The sequence below is a fragment of the Daphnia pulex genome, chromosome 11 (genome assembly GCF_021134715.1).
Source record: "Daphnia pulex isolate KAP4 chromosome 11, ASM2113471v1".
Taxonomy (NCBI): domain Eukaryota; kingdom Metazoa; phylum Arthropoda; class Branchiopoda; order Diplostraca; family Daphniidae; genus Daphnia; species Daphnia pulex.
In genome coordinates, this window is record NC_060027.1 from 5,393,442 (window position 1) to 5,412,626 (window position 19,185).

At 44.2% G+C, this 19,185-nt stretch overlaps 1 protein-coding gene across 5 annotated transcripts; it reads left to right on the forward strand.

Annotated features, from left to right (window-relative positions):
* The first annotated feature begins 258 nt into the window (after positions 1 to 258).
* Positions 259 to 18,713, forward strand: LOC124207020 (myogenesis-regulating glycosidase-like). Of its 5 annotated transcripts, none has more exons than XM_046604257.1 (16): positions 259 to 412; positions 608 to 655; positions 732 to 890; positions 6,756 to 6,937; positions 7,673 to 8,118; positions 8,203 to 8,325; positions 8,423 to 8,495; positions 10,534 to 10,627; positions 10,716 to 10,740; positions 10,830 to 10,938; positions 11,040 to 11,214; positions 11,285 to 11,328; positions 11,453 to 11,641; positions 16,122 to 16,278; positions 18,264 to 18,344; positions 18,442 to 18,713. In XM_046604257.1, exons 1-16 carry the CDS (start codon positions 274 to 276, stop codon positions 18,561 to 18,563), a joined length of 2,166 nt encoding a protein of 721 aa, XP_046460213.1. In that variant the 5' UTR covers positions 259 to 273; the 3' UTR covers positions 18,564 to 18,713. The 5 variants fall into 5 exon arrangements, with proteins under 5 accessions (XP_046460213.1, XP_046460214.1, XP_046460218.1 ...); XM_046604258.1 differs by having other exon boundaries at positions 735 to 890; XM_046604262.1 differs by having other exon boundaries at positions 385 to 527.
* Positions 18,714 to 19,185: the final 472 nt, after the last annotated feature.

Genomic DNA, 19,185 nt, shown 5'->3' on the forward strand with positions numbered 1-19,185 from the left:
TCAGTCGGTACTATATTACATAATAGTCTTCTTCATTGGATAAATGTTGCCGGGATCATTATACAAAAGGCGCAGGGTCTCATTTCCCTTTGAAAGTTCAAAATGCTGGGCGAGATGTATAGACTCTAGAGCCAGCAGCCGGGCCGCTTTCAAACGATACACAATGCATACACAGGATAGATATATATACCTCATACACACACACAAATGGTATATAGTCATAGAGGTTGAAAGGCGAGAAGTTTCTCTATTGACACACAGGGGACGGCAGGGATGATCGTGCTGCTATCTCACCAACCGTCTGCTGCCCAGTCCGGGTTCGGTCGGACTTTTTCAAACGCTTATCTCATTCCGTCGTTGATAGGGCGGTCGCTGGCCAGTTGTTGCGGGTCACTCCTCCTATACTTTGCTGGTTACGGTTTATCTTTGTTTGTGTTTTTCTTTTCTTTTTATTTGTGCGCATCGCGAAAAATTACTTGTTCCATTCGATTCGATTACTTTGGTTCTCGATTCTCTTTGCGAGAGTGGTACACTTTTGTTGCTCATCTCTTTCCCGTCCGCTCACGCGTCCCATCTCAATCTCCTCTTTTTTTTTTTTTGTGCCTAGTTTTTCCACATCGCCAACTTCTTGACGATATGCTGGACAGCCGATTGGGTAAGTTGCATTACACAACATAACCTGAGCATTAACAGCTGGACATTACATGATGATCCTCTTTGACTTTTGACAGCAGGTTTCCTGGTGGCCGTGTGGGTGGCATCCGCTTTCGCCGCTACACCAGACGTTCGACCATCAGATTCGGCTGCTGCTGGGATCGAACCGAAGGAGACTTCATTGATAGTCGCTTGGAATGGAAACGCCTTTGACTTTGTCTACCAATCGCAACAAGGTACATACCCTGTAATTGGATTTATTTAAAAAAAAAGGAAATTTGAACAATCCCTCATCTTCTCCATATTGTCTTCGTATCATGTCACGTTCGAGCTAAGGGAAATTTTTGGCAAGGAAATGAAATTTTATTTCTTTTTTTTTTCGGCAAAAAAAAAAGAAGAAAAAACGTTTGTTTCGGGAAGTTTTCTTTATTTTTTAGTTTACCTGAAAAAAGTTTAGGAAGCCCAACATGTTAATTCTTGCCTAATTCAGTACTTCTTGCCGTTTCTCCCAAAACAAGGCGACGACGACATCAAACGATTTTGTAGCTTTTAAATGTAATCGTAGCCTACAGGAAACAAGCGTCAAAATGCAAACAGGCACAATATCCTACCTGAATGTTTAATCAGTCGACATCTATCCGCACATACGCAGGCCCTCAGAGAGAAGCAAATGTATGGCCGTGACAGTTAATGCATAACCAATGATGTCGAGCGGTACATATAGCCAGTAGAAGTCCGTGATGTTTATTTGATTAGACCAGGGAGTGGATATCACCAAAAGAAAACGTCAATTTCAGTGTTTGACTCTTGCTAGTTTCTACCAGGATTTTAAATCTGAATGCCAGAAAATGTAACTATATGTTGAATATAAATGTCGTCCCTTAAACCTCGCCGAGAATGAAAAAAGACACAGTGAAAGCAAAAAGTTGAGATGGATTGGAAATGAATTAATAATGATGGAAAGGGGTGTGGTACGGTATTAAAACTAGGAAAAAGCCAAACTGCTGCATACATTTATTGCCATCTTGCATTGAAGAATCGCATTAGCGTTTCAGACTTTCAGTGCTGGTTCCGCACCGCGACACCGAAACTCAACGACTGAAAGTTGAAACCGTTCCGTTGAGTATCTTTTTGATCTTAATATATGTCAACGAAATAAGGTATTCTATTAAATGCAGACTGATGCAAACCTCAACCAGCAGCATCAACCCACACACGTAAAACAAAAAGCGTGTTCTTTCATCTGCTTCTTCTTTCTTGTGCTTTTCCTTTTTATTTTGAACTCTTGACTAGTCTATACTTTGCAAAGAACTCGAGAAATGATGGAATAACATTATTTAGCATCCGTCGTGATATACGCCAGCTCGCCAAGAGAACTTTTCCATTACGACCGCCCTTGATGCCCTTTCAAACATGCATTAGGTGACAGATTTAGCAGTACAGTACAGCACATCTGCATTATATGATTTTATTATAGTTGATGGATTCTCGTTCACATGATCTCTAACTTTTATTTACTGCTTAGGCCATAATAATGCATCAGGTACCGATGGCTTTATATAAGCTTAAATCACACTTGAATAATGTTTTCTTTTTAAGATGCTGGGGACTAGGGGTCGTAAAATTCGAATTTAGTATGTTCACTTAACGTCGTTTTGAGATGAAATTTTCTTAGTGAATTGCCACTTAAAGTTCCTTAAGATGTATAAGCGCCAAGGGAAAATTCCCTGTGCAAATTGCCTATTCTTATGTATTCTTATGTAAGCGGTTCGCCTGCCAAACAAAGTTAGAAGTGAGGCAAATTTTTTTTCCTATTACCAAGTATAGCAGTATCATATGAAGGTACAGAGAGTCTGGGATCCTGTTGAGAATAGCGGTATAGAGTCTTATTATATTATCATATTTGCGTGAAACCTTCCCAACACTTTTGTAACTACCAAATTTTAAATGGATTGATCGAATCAAACTCTTGGTCTAGTAACATTTTTCAGCTGAAAATTAGTCAATTACAAAAAGAGAAAAAAAAAATGTTGCTTGTAAATGTCAACATTAATTATGCGTTGATTAAAACACGCTTAAAAAAATATGTTTGGTTGTTTTTTATAGCTATCAGCTAGCTGTGTCTGGCTTGATCCATCTCGTAATTCCTCCAATATCAAAATATAGTTATTGCAATCCAAAACGCATGCGCTGTGGGGAGGAGCCGATTAAAATACTCTGTGCGGCTATAGATAGCGGTGTGTAAACATCATAAATCTACTTTATCAAGCTGTTACGACGGTATGTTATCAGGGGAAAAAGTTCCAATTGCAGCAGCAAATCGTATACATTTTGTGTTTCTCTACCAATTTGTTTCCACCCACTAGAAACAGTCTGGCCGAAAAATGTTAAGAATATTTAGAAAGCCGAAATAAGACCTTAACAAATGGACCAAAAGACCCCGGCGCGTTCCAAGCAAGGCCGACCGTAAAGAGATTGCTGCCGCACTTCAAAGATGAGCAGGTCGCATTAAATAAATAGCCAAATAATCGGCGTCATTTCTCACTCTGCATGGGTTGATTTGGCAGACGCTATATGGTTGCGCAGCATGTGCGCTTCCTGCATCTGGAAGTAGAGTATACGTAATATCCTTGACGGGGTTAGAGAATAGGAGCAGCCGAATATAGGAGAGCCTATGTGATATGGATCAGGGACGCATGACTCTGTTGGACGCGTAGGTTAGAACGGCTGAGCGACTATAGTCCTTTTTCCTGTTACTCCTTTTCGTAAATAATAAATCAAGAATCTTTTGAACGTGTACATGGCTCCTTAGTCCGTGTGTACACTATCTACTACAGTGCAGTGCGTATGTCTACAAAAATCGAATTTCCCCCTCAAATGTAAAAGTGCATTTTCGACAGCCGTGTGGAAAAGCTAGGAAAGCAAAAAGGTCAAACCATCAACTTATGCGCAACTTTCGATCCTCCATACGTCCTCTTACATCTCCATCTTTGTTATTATTATACGCCAAAAACTTGCTGGGTGCGTACATACACCTATTAAATCTAAAGACAAAGTTGCCACAAACCATCTCCCTGGGATACTACATGTTGAATAAATTGAGATCGGCCGCTCCATTTGTTGAAAGAGAATATTTCTGCTGTATAGCTGCCGCTATATGTAGTTGTAGAATAGAAAATATAGTTGCGCATAGTGCGTTAATATACAAGCCGCGCTTGCCGCTATATGCCTTGAAAAGCGAATTATAGGCCAAAAAGAAGACGCAGCCAACCCTTCTGTGATGTCGCCCAGTTCAAGCGCCCGGCTGCCAGTTGAACCGAATCAAAACGCGAAAAATGTCATACCACTCTGTATATAGTATGGAATATATAGGACGGGCATACGCGCGGGTTTGGCACGATCTCAAGAATCCAAACTCATTTTTACAGATATATATTGAATAGAACTAGAAAGGGAGGGAAAAAAACGAAGAAGAAGCGAAAGCGAATGGGTTTAGCGGCCATCATATATCTATACTAGTCGGGAGACGGCCTACACGTTCTGAAAAGTTGAGATCCGGTACACAATATGCCATAGAATCTCGAATAGAGCTATTCAACGGAGAAAGAAACGCCACAAGGCTTAGCGGAAAATAAATCAAATCAAAATAAAAAAGAGGGAAAATCAAAATCAAGAAAACGGAGGGCATCACAGCAGCAACGCTGACGAGAAGCCTCCTTTGTAGAAATACCTCTATTACCTATATCCATATATACTGATAAGCTGGTTAATGCTAGACGCTGTGCAACTTCTCAGATTAAAAAGCGCCGTTTTTATTCTCTGCTTTGCCGGCCCATTGTTCCGTTCACGTTGCCGACCCTCGCCGTCCACTCTTAAATTCTGAACCGGCTGGAAAATGATGAATAGCCGCGCTAACGGCTGAATTTCTCTCAAGTTCATCACATTTCCGAGAAGAATAAGGAACCGACAAGTCGGCCGCCAGAGAATAAAAGGCCAGTGCGAAATTGGCCAAAGTTATAATATAGGCTGGAAAACGCAAACAACTACTACATGATACATACTACAGACTGCGCTGTCTGTATAGCTTCAAAATAAAGCGACTAAGCAAGTATAATATACCGGCAACAATAAAGTCATGTTTGCCTATTACTTATTGCAGCAGCCGGTGCTTGTGAGTTCCTTGCGGCTTGTACTTTTTTTTTCTCTCTCCGCTTTGACGCTCTCAATTTTCATTTTGGGGATGTTTTCAAATAAAGAAGTGACGAACAACCGCTCCAACTTCTTCTATGGGCTGCCAAACTCGCAACTTTTAACATTTCCCAATATATTTTACCCCATTGAAGATGGGGGAAAGAAAAGAAAAGTCGCTCTAATAATGCGTCGATATGCTTTATAGACGCAGAGTACCGGTACTCTTACAACTGAATTTTCAAATTGAAATTGTTTCTTTCTTAAATGTAAAAATAAAAATAAAATTAATTAAATGAAAAGAAAAAAAAAATTCTGAAAATATGGGCGGAATTGTTTTGCTCCAGTCGATATATCCTGCGTGCTGTTCCTTATATGCCATGCGCCGGAAGGCGCCTCAATCAAGCATCAAACTCTGGTCGCTCCAAGTTTTCCCATCCGTGACGGCTAAATCATATAGTATACTAGAAATGGTGATGTCAAAACTCGAGTGATCGTCGTCAACTTGCCACTCATCGAGATTATTGATCGAATGAATCAGCAGCATTGGTACACGGATAGTCTATTATGCGCGTTATGCTCCAGCACCAATTGTACCCAGAGTCCTGGACAACGATACATGTCCACACAACTACAAATGCACATTCTGTATGATACGTGGATACGCCATACGACTATGCATGAGAGATGTATTGAAGGGCGTACATAGATCAAATGACGAAATTGAAATGGTCAGAGATCGAATGAGATAGAAACAGGGTGGCCCTGTGCTGCGCTGCTCTCCTGAAATGCAAATGTTTGAGCTAGCCATTTGTGCGATGTACACCAACGAAGGAAAAACGTGAACTGGCGGGGGTGTAGAATGGCCATGGCACCACGCTAATGCTTTTCCACCCGATGCCGGCGTTCACAGGAAAAGCAGCAGCTCATCATTCAACCAGTGCGGGACAACATCAGTAAAAGGGCCATTCATCAAAAACACGCAACTACTGCCGCCGCTGTACAGCAGAAGCAGAAACCAGAGGCTATATAGAATATAAGATCTATAGAAAAAAACAAAAAACCAACAGCTCGAGACTTTGGGGTTTGCTGGTTATAGGATAGATGCTGTCGGGCTAATATCCCCCAACCGGGAACTCCAATCTTTCTTTGATGATGCTTTTGGCTCAGCGTTGAGCCAGCAGTCAGCCCAGCCAGCGCCCAATGTGGCCGGGGTGGTTGGTTGGATCACTTGGATGTCTTTTTATTTATGACATATTTCTCTCTTTTGTATAGAGTCATCGTCCATATATACTAGTCTGGCTGGCATGAAGCGGCAGCATTGAGAGATCGGATCGTAATAGAGGAACTACCCCTCCCCTCCCTCCGCCACAAAATAAAATAAAATAATAAAGTCAAATCAATGTTAAAAGCCCAAAGGGGGGGAAGGGAAGGAAGACATAGAAGAAGGAAACAGCAGCAGCAGCAGCAGCAGCGTTGTGTATAAGAAGAAAAAAGATATGTCGGGTGGGGGGAAAAAAATATGGGAGCCAGAAATCAAATCCTCTTTCTGATCCGTTTATATTTCATAACCTTATTTTTGCAAGCCTCTTCGGTCCGCTTTTTACGTTTGCTGGTTGTTGGCTGGCTGGCTGCTGGGCTTGACGTCCGCTATGGATGCGTCTATACGGCCGGATTATGTCCTGCCATCCTGTCGGAATGGCTGCAATCGTATAGGCCTGTATGATGCTATATACTCCCGCAGTCAGATGACTGCCGAGAGTTTTGATTGGAACTTTCTCTCCACCCTTTTATAATGTGCTCCTGTATTTTATAGCATATATTCGTCGCAATTTGTTTGTATGTACACTCGATATATTGGTACACACGAAATAATGATGATCATCAAATGTACTATATTTTATAACATGCAGGCGCTCAGCTGGTGGGCCAACTGGGATCCGGCTCAATTCCTCTGGATTTGCCTCCGCCGGAGCCTTGCGACGAGGCCGGTTTATGCTGGACATTCGGGACGATGGCCTCATTGTCAGTGACTCCCACCGCCGATGGACAGTGTCATTTCGTCGAGTGGAAGAGCCAATTTGACTCCTTGGCGGTAAATGACGATCTAACCTAGCCTCATCTCTATTCCCGCGCTCAATTCAAAAATCAAAATGTCAAGAAAAGAAAAATAGAGAACTTTCCCGCGTCCATTGGCAGCAGCAGTAGCAGTTTTCAAAGGATGCCGGGTTACATAGACGCGCGCACCGAAAGATCCCCGTCGCGCGCCGTCTAACATTAGCATATGGATCAAATCCTGATTTCGGCAAGATGGATAGATAGATATATAGCCCCTATAGCTGATGGCTTTCTAAATGATTGCTGGTGGCTCACAGACGAAGGATTGCACTCGTCCTCCCCATTCCCCTTTTCTCCCAAAGCATTTCCCTCGTCGTCTCTACGCGGAACCAACAAAAGGCAAAGAGCAGCAGTGACGGATGAGCTGTGTGCATATACAGGAAAAAGGGAAAAAAAAAAAAGTTAGACGCCGGCACATCACGTCGCGTCTATTTTCTGACTTTTTTTTCATTCCGTCCAGTTTGCACGCGCGCCGGATGAGGAGAGACGACGACGACGATTTCCCCGAACTCATTCGAAACGGAAACGCCCGCCGTCGAATGGGAATAGATATTCAATCCGTCTGTGAATGTCAATGCAGCTAGAGATATATATTTATTATAGTATACTAATATATGACACCGCAGCCGGAAAGGAATAATATTTTTAATCTCCAAAAGTTTTATTTTATTTCATTTCATTTTTTGATTTTTGATTTTGATTGTGTGTGCAGGACTGTTTCGACATGGGCGACGGCCATTGGTACGGCGGCGGCGAGGTGTTTGATCAGAGTTGGCCCATCGACGGCGACACGTCGCTGATGGGCGACGGCGGCCGGGCCGACGTCCCTTACGTGACGGGCGATTTCTTCCACAACGACTTTGCCGGCGTCCTCGAACCTTACTGGATCAACACGGACGGATTCGGTTTTTTCGCCCTGCACGAAAACCCGCTGTTCGTCAGCTGGAACAGCTCGGGTGACCACCGGCTCTGCCTCAAGTCCCGCTACGAGTTGCCCTACCCGGCGGCGGCGGCTGCCGGCCAGCAGGAGCTCGGCTTGCGCTACACCGTCTGCTCGACGGCCGACGTCAAGGCCATGCACCTTTACGCCCTGTCGCAGAATTTCTGGCCCAAACCGCGTGACATTCCCGACCAGCGCGTCTTCGAGCATCCCATCTGGTCTGTCCTAGTTGACTCCATTCCGATTTTATATTTGATTAACTCATCGCATTTTCGTGTTTGATTTCCGGACGGGTTGAAAAGGTCGACGTGGGCGAGATACAAGACACTGGTCAATCAGGCCCGCGTCCTCTCCTTTGCCGAGCAAATCCTCCAGTACGGGTTCAACAACAGCCAACTGGAGATCGATGACCGATGGGAGTCGTGGTTAGTCTTTCTGGCTCTGCCATAGATTTAGTTATACAGGCATTCAGCGCACAATGTATAATATATGGTCATATCTTGATGATTATGATGATTATAGCTACGGCGAGCACCGGTTCGACGCGGAGAAGTTTGCCGACCCTTCCGCAATGGTTAATCAACTGCACAGCCAAGTATATCCCTAGACGAATCAATACTACTCTCTTTTATAGTTCTCCTTTGATCCAGCCCGCCCAGCTAGTATAGAGAGCCGGATGGATTCGAGAAATCGCCAAATATTCTTGTCCTCTATCTTTCCTCCCTGTGCTGCTCCCGGCGTTGTGATTGCGTAACAAAACAAAAATGAAGATTATTAATTAATGGGCAATCACTTGAAGAAGAAGAGAAGAAATAAAAATCCTCCGGCCACAGCAGCAGCAGCTTCCGTCCGGCTGTTGTGTCCTGGTGGTGGTGGGGTAAGTCGATCGATGTGGGCGAGTCCACGCCCTTGGAAGACATCGTCATCGCACAATTGACTGGGCGGATTGGGTGTGTGTGTACTGCTGCTGGTGGTGGTGGTACAGTATAGTGTGCGGTGCCAGCAGTTCTCTCTTGACGACAGTTGTCGTGGTGGAGCCCAGCAAAGTCAAAGCTTCAAAGTTTTCAAGGTCCAGCAGGGGAATAACCACCATACACTGCCACGCTATATAGACACTGGGCACAGCGACCAGCACGTCATTGTCGGTCGCATTTTCAAATCACTGCTGGGACAATAATCAAGCCGGCGAGGAAGCCATGAAAAGAACAGCTGCAGCATCAGCAACTCGAGAGGGGAAAAGAGCAGACGCTGCTGCTGCTGCCCGGGAGACTACGTATATATATGCTGGGCCAAAAAGTGGAGACGAGAATCGCTTTTATAAGAGGAAATGCCAGTTCAGACTTTGCTAACTGGGAACCGAACCTGCTTGATATGATGCCCCAGCAGCAGTCGAACGAAATCTAACTGCTGCTCTACAACTCCCAGACGAAAAAGGGGTTGCCCGTCTATCGGTCCAAAGTTTCGACCTTAACTGAAACGGACGTGGTGTGCGGGAAGGGGCAGCAGTAGCAGGATGAGAGAGACGGGCGGCTGTGCTGTGGGGTGAAGAGCGGTGGGCGAATTATTGAGTTATTCCTATTGTGCATTGTCGTTAACTTGTAAGTGCTGCACTGCATTGGCTGGTGTGCTGCTACATACAGCGCCGCAGTTGTTGTTCTTTTCTCTTTTTGTATCAACATACATACACACACACACTCCCTCCCCCCCTTTTTCTCTGGGCTACTGCTCCTGGTAATCCATCAGCTCACTGGCGAGGCTCTTTTATATTTTCTCTATGCGGTCCGCGAGTGATTCTGATGTATAGAGTTCAAGTTGAGCCGAAAGGCTATTTGGAGATTCCTCTACAATGCACTTGGCCAGCGTAATGAGATAACGCGACGGCCAGCAAAAAAGAAGATGAAAAAACACACACACGCGGAGAGAGAGAGAGAGAGAGTCGGAGTAATGGCAATAGAATCGGACAGGCGGCTGACGTTATCACGGAGCCTCTTTTCTATACCCTACGCACAGCACATTCCTATAGCTATAGCTATACAGCTAGCTCTCTTTTTTCTCCCAAATAGATGGATAGTCTCCATACCACAACCGTGATGGAGATGTTTTCCCCAAACTTTTTCTTCTCCCCACCAAGTCTTCCAATCTCACGTTACCGTCCGCCATATACCGTTATATATTTTGCCCGGCCAATTTCCTACCGCTTGGCTTTGGTTTTTCTTTCTTTCTTTCTTCGCCATAGACCATAGAGGAGGTTTTTCTTTGTCGATTTCTTCTCTTGTCTACTGTTGATGGCGGCCGCAATCAAGAGATCCCCAATGACCCCGAAACGTGTATATTATATCCATCATATCGCCGACGTTGGAGAAAGTACAGGCCAGTCAAAGGAAAGTTCGGCCCGTCACTGTATACCTTTGAAGCTTTGATTGAGAGTCGGCGGCACCTTTTCACCTCGAACACAAAATCTGGCACGTGAAAACTTTGTACATGGAGTGATTGTGCTATTAGATTCAACAGGACACGGCACACATCTAATTAGTGATCGTGTCAAATAACATCATCATCGTGTTAATGAAGTGTAGAATGTTTTCTGGTTCTTTTTTTCTGGCTGGACTTGAACGTGATTGATTATCATCTAGGGTTTTAGAGTCACTTTGTGGATCCATCCGTTTATCAACGCCGAGTGTCCCTCGTATGCGGAGGCAAGTCCGCACGTCGTCAGCGACGCCAATGGTATAATCATATTTTTAAACAATTCATTTATCTTATATTATTATTGCCTTCAATTTTAAATTGAGTACATTTTTTATGTCGTGTTTAGGAGTGCCACTGATAACCAGCTGGTGGTAATTATATTTTATTGAGAAAAATTTGTAGTTTTTTTTTTACACAATTCTGATTGAAAAATGTCGAACGGATTTGATTATTTTGAAAGGCAAGGAAATGCAGCCGGCTATTTCGATTTCACTCGAGCAAGTTCCGGCGATTGGTGGGCGGAGCGCATCATGAAAATCAAGACAGACTACGGTTTTGATGGATTCAAGGTCTGATTTGATGATACCAATTTTTGTATTATAATAGCGTTTAAATTTTAGAAACAAATAATTTGTTTTCCTTTTTTATTACGATTTGATTTATTTTCAAGGTTGATGCCGGAGAAACGAATTGGCTACCAGTTGGATTCGACTTTGGTCAGCGATTAGCGGCCAACGCCACACCCAACGGTTACTCAACTGCTTACTGTAGAACAATGGAGCGCTTCGGGGGCATAACCGAGATCCGAACTGGTTGGGCTGCCCAGGATATCCCCATATTTACCCGTAATTATTTTTTTCTTAAAATAGTGTGCAAAGTTCGCCTTTAAAAATCAAAATTTTTAATTCGTGGTAGGTATGCTGGACAAGGGCACCGTTTGGGGCAAAGCCAACGGCCTGGTAAAAATAATATTCCCTGAATTCAATTTTAAAATTTGGATTTCATTAATAAATCATTAGGGTGGGGGTATGCTGAACTAGTAGGCTAATAACAAATGACTTTTAAATGATGCAATAATCATAGGCGACGCTGATTCCGACGCTCTTCCTGTTCGGCCTGGAAGGCTACGCATTTGTCCTTCCGGATATGATCGGCGGCAACGGTTATAATACGATTCTGCCCGACAAAGAGCTCTTCGTCCGCTGGATGCAGGCCAATGTTTTGATGCCGACGATGCAATTCAGTTACACCCCGTGGGACTACGACCTAGAGGTACTGTACACAGCATCTAATACACTACTACTCCAGCACTTGCTGCTACTAGTATACTGTAGATATAGATAGATAGATAGATGTAGTGTCTACAATCTTACAGATCCCGTGTAGAGAGCCTTTTGTCTCTCTCTCTATGGCCATCTCGTATATGAAGTACATAAAGGAAACCCTCCGTTTCATTACGAGCAGCACGAAACTGTTATTATCGACACAATATCTATATAGATAGACTGCTGCCTCAGAGAGCTGCGCATCAGTCTCTTTACTCTCCACCAGCACTGTCCGCCTTTTTTCTTTGCGCTGTGTTGACACTGTTGACACTCCGGGGTCGACTATATATCACAGACAACATTGGATATGGGCTGCTACTGCTGCCACTATATAAGTGCGTGCTATGGGCTATACAAGCAGCCGTAGTGTGCATAGACATTGGGCGCACATTGGACGGTTGTCGAGCATGAGCGCCCAACTTGTCCTTTATTTTGGTCGGATTTTTGTGGGTCACTTTGAGACATCCATAGACCATAGTCAGGTTGCTGGTCCCTCTGATACAGGCCATAACATATAGCATCTAAGACGTGTATGTAATACAGTCAACTCGGATAAGTGTCGCCCTCGCATTTATGAATGGCGCATTTATATCTTATGGCGGGCGAGGCCAGCGCATCTAATGGCCTCCGCCGCCGATTCCAATAGTGGGCGTGTGCGTGGGGGGATACCCTTGAATCTAATAGACTTGCCGAGTCTTGTGTGTATTCATCACTTTTTTTCGCTGGTGGAATCTTCCAATATCTATGCCGTCGCCTCGATTTTCGTTCCACCACCACCACCGTCAGCAGCCCCATGGACCATGGACGCATAGCTGTCGCTCTTTCCCGCTCACTTTCTTTTCTTCCATTTTCTTCCATCCTTCCATCCATCCATCCATCCATCCATCCATTTTTTTTGTTGCTGCTGCTTCTTTCCCTCTTGTTTTTTCTTTTATTTCTTTTTCTTGGATTCGCACGTCTATAGAAGTATTAGTGCCGTTCTTGTGAACCCCGGCTGCATGATGATGCGCATTGCAATAGAAATATCTCTAGCTATGCCTAACAGCGATATCCATAGACGCGATTGATGTACCAACAGCTGCCAACTCTTGGGCTGAGCACTGTTGACGACGCGCGACAGCTCATCTCCGTTTTTTCTTTTTCTATGGAGACCAGAAGACGATGAGGCGATCGACGAGTTGCTGGCCGCCTTGGCCGTCTTGTCTATGTGTGTGCACTGTGTGCATGTCGCGCGGTTGAACACCAGCAGCAGCGCACAGCCCCGGCCCACCCCGCCGTATATAACCGTATAGCCTCGGTGCGGTGAGCTTTCGGTCGCAAGGCTGTATTATAGGCGGTTGATGTGTTGTTCCGCCCTTTTTCTTTCTTTAGCAGAGACTCGGCCGCGGCCGAGTGATCCGTTACACAACTTAATACACACAACATGCGGATCAAAGTATCAAAGCAAAAGAATAATAATAATAGAAAAGTCTTAAGCGTATACTGCGCGATGCCTCCTATCCAGCTCCTTCCAGCTCCTACACATGTATACTCTAAGCGTACAGCTCATGTCTTTTGCTTTTATTTCCCACAATTTTTGTTTGGCTTCGTTCCACTTACCCCGTCCAGTAAGTGCATAGAGCATGTATACGTATATATAGACATTATACTATTATTATTATTTTCGGATTCTCTTGTGCGTCTAAACTGTGGACGCAAAGTTCCTGCTGTGCTGTACAGCCCCCGTCTCACCTAAATATCTCATCTCATCTCACTCTGAACTGTGTGATGTTGTCGGGAAATCCTAATTGGATCCCACTTAGATTCTTCTCGGTGCGCGGGCGGAGAGAAGGAAAAGGGAAAAAAAGATAACGAGAAAAAAAGAAAAAAGAGTGCTGGCGCTGCTCTCGACAACTCGCCATCTTCTTCTATTCTTTCTTCTTTTTGGCTTTTATTTTGGCAAATTAGACTGGCAATTTATAACGCGACGAGGGCGAGGAATAAGACAGGGCCCCGATCCGCTCATTATCAGCAGCGGCGGCGGCATACACATGATGACGTTATATGGGCTGCACCCAAAAAAGAAAAGAATGACTTTCGGTCATATGGACAGGAAACTGGCTGCTGCTGTGTGTAGAAGTATAGCCCACAGAATAGACACTCTGCTCTCCCATCAAGTAGCGACCCCACCTTGATCATCACGGCACTCGACACGTCGAACAATACACAGGACAGGACGGTGATCTTAATGAGAACTTGAGAACATCATCAGGGGGGTAATCAACTCTTGGGTTCTACTACCATCTGGTTGGCAATTTGGAATTTCCCTATGTCGATCGTTTGCCATCATACATATATTATAGACGCGATGACTATGCATCTACGATGTTCGTGGCGTCGCATATGTAAAAGATCTTGGCCAACTTCGTTACCATGTATACGTGACGTCACAGTATGAAGTAACAGTTGAAAGGGCATCAGGGCATGACGGATTTCACCGTTCGTCGGGTTGCCAATCGCTACAACAAGTTGGTGGTGCCATTTTCCCGTTTTCCTCCTCCTTCGCTGCTGCGTGTCGGTCGCAATATCTAACACTGCGAACGAGAACATGCGTATGCATCACAATCTGATCGTCAGAACCTAGTTCATAATTAAACTTCAAAACTGGCGCGCGTGTCAATATGGACCAACGGCGTGTCGCTCAAACACTGGCGCTTGATTAATATACTCCATCAGCTTTATATAGCCTATATCCCGGTGTCATTAAGAATGTGTTGACTCAAATGTGACATAATCGACACAAGTTTCTTGTAGATGAAACCTCCTGAAAACGACATGCTACTAGCTTGACACCAAGGAGAGAAACATAGTTGAGCATAAATTCGTAGAATGTTTACTCCGGAACAAGAAAACTGTACAGCAAAAAAAGGACAAATAATTAAAAAAATTAAAGAAAATGGAATCTGATGCTGAGGATGACATGAAAAAGAAAAAGAAAAAAAAAGAAAAACTTTTTTTCTGCTTTATGGAGCGGATGCCGTGTGTAATGTAGCCAAACACCTCCGGTTATTCGAGGACATGGCGAAATAATAAGAAAAGCCCGCGCGCGGGGGGACTTTGAAACGACGAGGGGGGTAAAAAGAGTTCAAGTGTGTGCATAGATAGGCACGGGGAAATAATAATAATAACATGCCGGGCGTATAGGACGAGAAGATGACAGTGGTGCCAGCAGAGACTTGCGATGTAAAACACGACGCGATTAGACGACTCGGAGGAAAGGTTGGCGTGCTGGTATACACGATCAGCAGGCGCCGGCCGGCTCCTTGTGCTCATCTCTTTGACAAGACGAGCGACGTCGAGGCGCGCACAGAGGCCCAAGTTGATGGAGTTGAAAGCGCGTCGGCAACGATGAGCGCTTGACTTTGGCCTATTTTGGGGCTCCCATTTTGTTTTCTCTTTCTACTTATTTACCCGTTTAATCTTTTACAACCTCGTGCGGCCCTTACACAGCGCCAAAGTGGCAGCGATAGCTAAAGACGAGCAGCTCACTAAGTAGCTCAAAAGAGCCTCAAAATGGAAAAAAAATGGCAGTCGATGGCAGTCGGCTACTGCACACCCTTTTCGGCTAAATGACGCAGTCGGAGGAGTAGTGCAGCACATCAACCTCGTTATAAGATGCGTCAGTTTGCCTCGGCTACCAAATTGCAGTTGATCTAAGTGCTGATCTTTGAACTTCAAACGACGACGCCATAATTGTTGGGCGGCCAGCCAGTCAAGACTTTCGTCCGTATGACCTATAGGCCTGTAGAACTAGTGCTGCCTTGTGTGTGTACTGTATATATAATAAGGTAATCTATATATAAGGTATAAAGCGCCCGACTTGTTGCTCCCATTCCCTCCCGGCGCGTCTGTCAAGAAAAGAAAGACCCAAAAGTCTATTTGAACCGACAGTCTCCCCCTTCTGTTGAACAGTTCTGCGAATCTCTTGCGCTATTTTGAGATAACCACTTTGTCTGACCGAGCAGGAGAAACGTACGCCAGTTTAGCCCTCTAACCTATATATAAATTTTAGCCACTGAAAATAAATTTTAAACATTTAACTTAATGGCAAGTAGAAATGTTTTCGGACAAAGTATTAAAAAAAAGAGCGTTTTTTAAATTAAAACTTTTTTTGTAACTGGCAATGACGCACTGATCGCCATTATTACATCACATTTAACACCACCCCCACGACATCAGCTTCATCTCAAATGAAGGACTCTTGGAACTTGGAAATTGTCACGTCAGTTGTTCATTTCGTCGTGCAAAGTTGTCGTTCAAGAACTTAACACGACCCCTGTGTGACTTGATGCCTTCTATACTTTCCATGTGTAGTTGAGTCCAACTTGAGAGGAGAACTACTACTCGCTGATGTACTTCATTATATTCCTCTGATTTCGTATACGTAGGTGGTCGACATCGCACTCAAAATGACGAGCTTGCATTACGAGTATTCGCCGCTAATCATCGAGCTGGCCCGCCAAGCCCTGACCACCGGCCAGCCCATCAATCGGCCACTCTGGTGGATCGATCCCACCGACTCGGTTGCCCAAACCATCGACTCAGGTACGTATTGATAACGTGTAATCTTTGCACACCATGTTTGGGTTCCCCTATACAACCAAAACACCCAAACGTAAACTCTTAATCAAATAATAATAATAATAGTCGACTACGGTATAATAATTGCTGGATGTTTTCCATCGTTAAATCGGTCTAGAAAGTGAATAGAGGGGCGCTATGAAGATACAACTGACATATTTATTTTGAAAGAGCTAGCGAAAGGCGCGCTCAGGTTACTCGTTTCGACGTTAACAATATTTGGATCTGTGTCAATGGAACGGCGACGGATCGATAGATAGACTAATCCGAGAAACAACGAGCGGATATATTGCTCCGTCGTCGGAGACTGGTGACGAGCTAGAGCTGCTAGAGACGTCGTACACTACGAGAATCTAAGGCAATAATGGCAACACACACACACACATCACACACACATATAACCGATTTGTCAACTAATGAAAAAGAGAGTCTTCCATCTTATTGCAATAGCCGTTATTCCTAGTATAGTCCGTTTTGGCTTTTTTTCCCTTAGATTCTATCAAAAATATATATTGAGCCGGACTGCTGGACGTTTAATCACATCTTGAGACAAGTCTCTTGACTTGATGGCGTCAGGTGATGTTGTTAATATACTGTGTGTGTGTTGTAGACTCACGCTCTAGTAGGTAGGTTATTTATTTACAAGTGGCCGGTCTATATACGAATAGGCTATACATATTAGGAAGTAGTTGACGTCACGGAGAGAGTGCTCTCTCTGTCTTCTCCCCTAGCTGCCATAATCCACACGATATAATACCGAGTCTTTTTTCTTCTTCTTCTTCTTCTTCTTCTTCTTCTTCTTCTCTTCCGCCAGACATCTATGTATACTATATCTGTCAGTTGCTCTTTGTATTCCTTTTGTGCACCAAGCAATATCCGGGTGGTGGTGGTGGATGAAGGAAGTTCCCTGTTGGGTATACCGCAGCAGCAGCAGCAGCAGCAGCTCAGAGAAAAAATCTACAGTCGGGCATTGAGTTGCAGATGACTGGAACTAAATAGCGTTAGACATGAAGAGATGCGCCGACGCTAAAAACCGCCGTCGACTTTCTTCTTCTTCTTCTTCTTCTTCTTCTTCTTCTTCTTTTTCTTCTTCTTCTTTCTTTTTGTTTCACTTATCTTTTGGGCCTAAATAGACTCTTCTCGTCTTCTTCACTTTCCTACCCTTCGCCGTCAACAGATGATCGTCAATTCACTTATGCAGCCGTCATATATTTTCCTTCTTCTTCTTCTTCTTCTTCTTTTTTCTTTTATTTCTTTCACTTTTTCTTCTTGCCACTCTCGTTTGCCTTTAGCATGAGCGCAGTCAATCACTTCAGCTTTGACGCTATCACTCGACTCGATGGCCAAGACGACGCAATGAGCACGTCACATCCCCCCTACCACCACCACTACCACCAGCACCCACTCGAGTAATATTCTATCGAATTAAATGCCAACTACACCCCGACGGTTCTCTTCTATGACCATAAATTCTTCAACTCGGCCGCCCGTTACTTCGTTGGGGTTTTCCTGCGTCGGCACGTCGGACATCCGTCTGCTGAGGACGGGCCGCCCACCCCAACCCTCTCCCACTCCACCCGCCAAATATATAAGTGAAACTGTCAAAAAGATGAAGATGACATGTCTTTTACGCAATACTCAAGACACTACTACAGAGACTTGCCTAGTAAAAGAAATGTCATAGGCACTCACCGCGCGTTTCCCATATCCGGCCTAAAATGGCACGACGAGCTCATTCCTTTCACCGCTAATTCATTTTATTATTTCTTTGATTTCTTTCCTCGCACTCCGTTACACGACTTGGGAAATACTACTGTCTATTTCAATGTGCTACGCCTATAGAAATAACACAATGTCATCATTTCATCAATCATTCGACATTGTCTTCTTGTGACTCCGACGTGAGTGTCTATACTCAACGTTGCCTTTACACTTTTGATTTTTGACAGAGTATCTGCTGGGCGACGATGTGCTAGTGGCGCCAGTCGTCCAACAGGGAGCCGTGACAAAGGACATTTACCTACCCAAAGGCGAGTTTACACTTTCTAGAAAAAGAAAAAAAGAAATGTTACATACCAAATCTTATTCGATTTACTTTTTTTAAAAAACAAATTGTCTCAAATGAAGGTCTGTGGCGCGACGAAGTTGATCCGGCTCATCCAGTGTACACGGGACCCATTTGGCTGGAAGCCTACCCGGCCCCGCTGCAAACGCTGCCGTACTTTACGCGTGCCGGCCCTCTCCAATGATTAGACACGCCGTCGCCGTCTTAACTGTCGTTTGGCGTGACGAGAAACGTCGGCTGGCGTCGGTTGGCGTCTGCCGGCGTCGTGCGTTTTATTTTCTCTATTTCACCTTAGACTATATATATGCAATGTAATACACCTGGTTCAATAGTCGCTCGATTATATATACTGGGGAGAATGAGCGTGTATACACGGGCAGCCAGGCGGGATGTGCATCACCTGATGGCAGCAGCGCCAAATCAGCACAAAAGCTCAAAAGAATGAATGATCTATTGACTATTATTATATATCTACCCATGTATGTATATATACATATATACACACTTGGCATTTCAAAATGAAGTCACGAACGGTGTTGCATGGACGGTCCGTCTGGCGAAAAAAAAAAAAACCAAACAAACAAAAGCTGGTCGGTCCGACTGGCGGGGGGTAAAATCCGCCATGGAATAAGCGCTAAATCGCTTAGGTGCGTGTTATCATTCCACGACTTTGATATATCGAATCATATTCGGTCTTACAAGTATAGGGCTCCTATTTAGATGTGTCTACACTGGTTGATGCCGACGTGAAATATATATACCAGTTATTCTTTATTGTTATTATTATATCCGAAAGGTGAAACTAT